General features: G+C 41.7%; 1 protein-coding gene across 1 annotated transcript; it reads left to right on the forward strand.

The window, feature by feature from the left end:
- Positions 1-2,242: 2,242 nt before the first annotated feature.
- Positions 2,243-3,738, forward strand: LOC130135450 (protein VACUOLELESS GAMETOPHYTES-like). Its single transcript, XM_056304746.1, has one exon. The coding sequence runs from the start codon at positions 2,697-2,699 to the stop codon at positions 3,408-3,410; it is 714 nt and encodes a 237-aa protein (XP_056160721.1). The 5' UTR covers positions 2,243-2,696; the 3' UTR covers positions 3,411-3,738.
- Positions 3,739-4,658: the final 920 nt, after the last annotated feature.

Raw genomic sequence — 4,658 nt, forward strand, 5'->3', positions numbered from 1 at the left:
AAAGAAAAGAGAAAAAAGAAAAAGAAAAGAGGAAGGCAGCAGCAAGCTCGAGATCTGGTGGCAAGAGCTCGAGATCAAGTGGCCAAGGGCGAGGCCAAACTAAGGCATCACGACCCTCACGGTCCACAAGTATAAAAAAAGAGAAAAGAAAAGAAAAAGAAAAGAAAAGAAAAGAGGGAGGCAGCTGCAAGTTCGAGATCTAGCAACCATGGCCGTGAGTTGAGCTTAAGCAGCCATGGCAGCTCCAAGCTCAAGATTTGGAGGCCAAGGGCGAGGCAGCCTTGCCCGTGGCCGCGAAGCCAGGCGAGGGCGTTGCGAACCTCGCAAGCCACAAGTAAAAAAAGAAAAAAGAAAAGACGGAGGCATCTGCAAGCCCGAGATCTGGCGGCCATAGCTCGAGCTCGAGCAACCATGGCAACTGAAAGCTCAAGATCGAGAGGCCATGGACGAGGTTGTTGTGACCCTCGCCAACGGCCGGCGAGGGCTCCGCTGCCCTTGCGAGTGGCCTGGGAGGGTCGCCAAACCCTTGCCTCCCAAAAGTAAAAAAGAAAAAGATGGACAAGTGAAGAAAAGAAAAAAAAGGAAAGAAAAAATAATAAAAAATAATAAATTTTTCGAAAAAAATATTAAAATATTATTAAAAATTTTCAATAATTTTTTAATATTAAAACTGGTACACGTCATTAGCATATGACCCAAAGAGGCAATACCCATCATATTGATTAATGTGAACTCTCATATTAGAATTGGTGAAAAGAAGTCCGTGTAGATGGGACAATAGATGGAAAGGATGGAAAAAAGTACGAATTCAAGACATATAGGCTGCGTTTAGTTGTCTGGATTTTTAAACTGGATAGGACTGGATATGATAGGATAAGAAATCGTGGGATTTCTTCATATCCTATCCACTGTTTGGTGGACTACGGATTTAAAGTCGGATAGAATAAATTTTTTTTTTTTGCTATTCACGGGTCCGAAGGAGTCGGTGAAGGAAAAAAAGCCGAGAAATTTTTTTAGTAAAAGCGCACAAGGTGTGGGTATGAAGATGACGGCGAGTGGAGCGTAGGGTTTCTGGAAAAATAGGCATTAGAAATCTTATCAAGATCTATCCCACCCCCCTCGGATTTTTTTATCCGGGCTATATCCGGTCTATATCCGACCTTATCCTATCCTGGACCACCACCAAACACAGGATAGGATAAAACATATCATATCCTAGCTTTTATCCGGTCGACCAAACGCAGCCATAAGGTAAGTCATCATTTTCTTTTTCTTTCTAATTTTTCTGATCCACTGATTTAAAGCTGTGGAGAAATGAATTAGGCCGAAAAGAAAAAAAGAAAAATCATACGAAATGATACATCACAAAACCAAGAAAAGCGATCATCGCGTTTATCTTGATGCTCTATTTGGTTCACGAAAAATAACTTTTAAAAAAAAAGGTTTTTCAAATTTTTCGATATTTGGTGCGTGAAAAATAGGTCAGGTAATAATAAAAATTTCAGTGAATGGAAAAAAAGAAGAAGAAAAAAACCTGTTAAAAGAAGGAAAAAATGACTGAATCTTTTCAGAAAACAGAAATCATATTCTCGCTCTCTCTCTCGGTCAACGTAGCCCCCCCCCCCCCCCCCCCCCCCACTTCTAGTCCTCGTCCAGTCAACTCCCTCAGAAGCCCGACGCTTCACCTTCCTCCTTTTCCGCCTTCTCTTGCTCCTCATTTCAGTCATTTGCAGTGTCGAGCGCAATCGATTGAGCGAGGCTGAACGTGTTCATTCGATTGACGGGTGAACTTGTTCCCGGGTTAATCAACCAAAGCTGCGGCGGCGGTCGTCTTTCTCTTGGTAAGTCGGTTCCGTCGCTTAGGATTCCTTCAGTTTTCGGGGCGTTTGTTTCTCAAGAATTTGTGGTGTGGACTCGTCGATTGCTAGGGTTTGGCTTGGATGAGATTAGTCGGTTCGCATTAACGTGCTCAGGATATTGAATGAGGACCTCTTAATAAGCTGAAAGATGTAGAAGTAGCGATGCTTGGGAACATTCTGAACACTGAACAGTTGCTCCATAATTGGTAGCCAACTCCAAATTGGTGAAGTAAATGGGTTTCTATTTTTGAAAGCCAGTGTTTCGCCTGATTTTGTCAGTGATTTGATCTGGGGAATTTCGCAGTCCGGTTCGATTTCCACTTCTTCGAAGTGTTCGTGTCAAAATTCTTCAAGGTTCAACTCAGGTATGCAATTTCTTCTTTGAAATCTTCGACTGGGAGTTCTTCGACTGTTCTGAAATTTGCGAATCTTGTTGATTTAACTGTGATGATTTGTGTTTTTAAAAACTGATGTGCATCTCCGAAGTCTTCCACTGCTTGGGAGTTGTCCGAATATTATGAATTCTGTGAATGGAGGAAGATTTCTATAAAATGATTTCGGTGCAATTTTTTGAAACCTCGTTCAACATTAGAGTAGGTTCCCCCAACTGGATGGGGAACAAGAATGGCTAACAGACTTGATAAGCATCATTCCCCTTTTGGATGATAGCTAGGAAAAAATGCAAGAAAATTGTATTAAATTTAACTTCAGTTTTCCATCCCTGTGACTTTGCCTTTTGCGCGTGACCATTCGCGAGGAAATCACGTTTAAATACACAAATTCGTTTGGTGTCAATCTGCTTCGAGGTCAGACCATACAGGGGAAGACCACAAAAGAATGGAGATTCAACACTTCAGCCACCATCATCCCTTGATACTCAGATCAGTACATCCCCGCCAAATTTATGGAATTAAGTGCTCCGCATGCAGCCGATCCTGCTTGGACCTGATATATAGCTGCAGAGAATGTGAAGACTTCCATCTACATAAATCTTGTGCTGAATTGCCCCCAAAGATTACTCACCATCCGTTTCATCCTTTCCATCCTCTGCCTTTGGTGCTCAATTCACCAAGATACGCTTGCTGCGGCTGCGGCAAATGGGACAGCGGGCTTCTCTATTTGTGCAAGGACTGTAATTTCACCCTGAGTCCCGATTGTGCTGTCAAGCCTACCACAAGATATGAGTTTGTGGGACCGGGGAAAATTCAACATTTCTTGCACAAGCACCCCTTGGCTCTCGTGGAAGAGGATGATAATGTTCTATGCTTAGCATGTGAGAAATACTGCCCGAGTGAGAGCTATTCCTGCCATCACTGCCCGTCCTTCAAAATTCACAGAACATGTGCTGAGCAATTGCCACGGGCAATCCAACATTTCTCACATCCACTACATCCTCTCATCCTCCGAGCCAAGGATTCCCGCTTTGATCAACCATGTGTTGCGTGTTACAGATCGGACAACGTCTTGACCTACCGCTGTAGCATGTGCCGCATCGAGATGGATCCTAAATGTGCTCTCGTACCCACCCAGTATCTGCAACTTGGCAACTGAAACTTGGATACACCCTTTCAATTAAGCTTGACTTTACCTGATGGGAGTTAAACGGGATCGTGGATGCTTCCAGAATTGCTTACCTCCAGTTTCTACATTCCACAGTGCAGAATTCTCAATGATGCTTCCCCCCTAAAGTCTCATGGTTCGCATCCATCTGATTTTCATGTGCATTGTAATTTCCTTTCTCGTGCAGGGTAGATGTAATCCTTGCTTTTGCTAGGTAATTTGTTGTACTTTTAACAAACTTTCATCTGCTGTTCTCTGGAAACATTGAAAGTAATGGTCTGTAAACGGGGTAACCTCACGGTATTATCATTTCCTATCACTTTCTATTGGGCTGTAGTTCAAGTCTTAGAGCTATGATAGTGATCGCTAGCATGTACTTATGTGGGAATAACGAAGCAAGAACCTTGAGAGGCCGCTTACAGTCTTTTCCCTTGGTTCTTAAGTTGCAGGGTAGGCTTTGCAGTAAGCATTTCAGATCCTAACTGATGTACCATTGCTGACACCTAAAATTTTGACTAATTAGTAATTAATTGCTTAGAAAATTAGGGATTAATCTTTAATTCCTAAACAAAAAAATTAAAGTTAAAATTGCATAACAAATAATTGTTAGGAGCATTGTTCATAGGGGTGTGCAACCGGATCGGGTTTATCCAGCAACCAGACCGGACCACTCGAAAAATAGGTCCGAGAACCTGTTCCTGTTTGAACTGGTCCGGGAACAGGTTTCATTTTTTAGGAACCAATTGGAACTGGTATGGTTCTCGGTTCCAAGTGAAGATCCACCGGGACCGGTTTTTAGCTTGTGTTAAAAAAAATCGTAAATCATATTATTACTATATTTTGGATTGTTACTTTTGATGGATAGTAATTTTTATTGCTCATTTTAGAGATTGTTGCTTTTAGCGGATAGTGATTTTTATTATTCATATTTTACTTTGAATCGTTTCATTACTACTCATATTATTTTGCTGAAAAAAATGAAGCAAGAAAAAGGAACAAAAGAAAAACAGGTTCTCGGGTAAATCCTGAAATCGGATCGGAAAAACAGGGTAGGTTCCAAAATAGGTTCTAGGACAAACATGGTAGGTTTCAGGTTCCAAAAAATTGGGAACCGATTATAATAGGGTCGGTTCCAGGTCTGGAACCTACCAACCCTGGAACCGATAACCCGTAATTATTCATTCATTGCATTCAAATTGGATCGGCGATGGTGTAAAGTTTTGAACTTAAATTAAATTA

This window comes from Syzygium oleosum, unplaced genomic scaffold (genome assembly GCF_021117445.2).
Source record: "Syzygium oleosum isolate NSW1041296 unplaced genomic scaffold, Sole_v2.1 Sole_v2.33, whole genome shotgun sequence".
In the NCBI taxonomy this organism is placed as follows: Eukaryota; Viridiplantae; Streptophyta; class Magnoliopsida; order Myrtales; family Myrtaceae; genus Syzygium; species Syzygium oleosum.

Coding starts and splice junctions, on each gene's coding strand:
- LOC130135450 (XM_056304746.1), top strand. CDS start 2,697: ATGGAGATTCAACACTTCAGCCACCATCATCCCTTGATACTCAGATCA.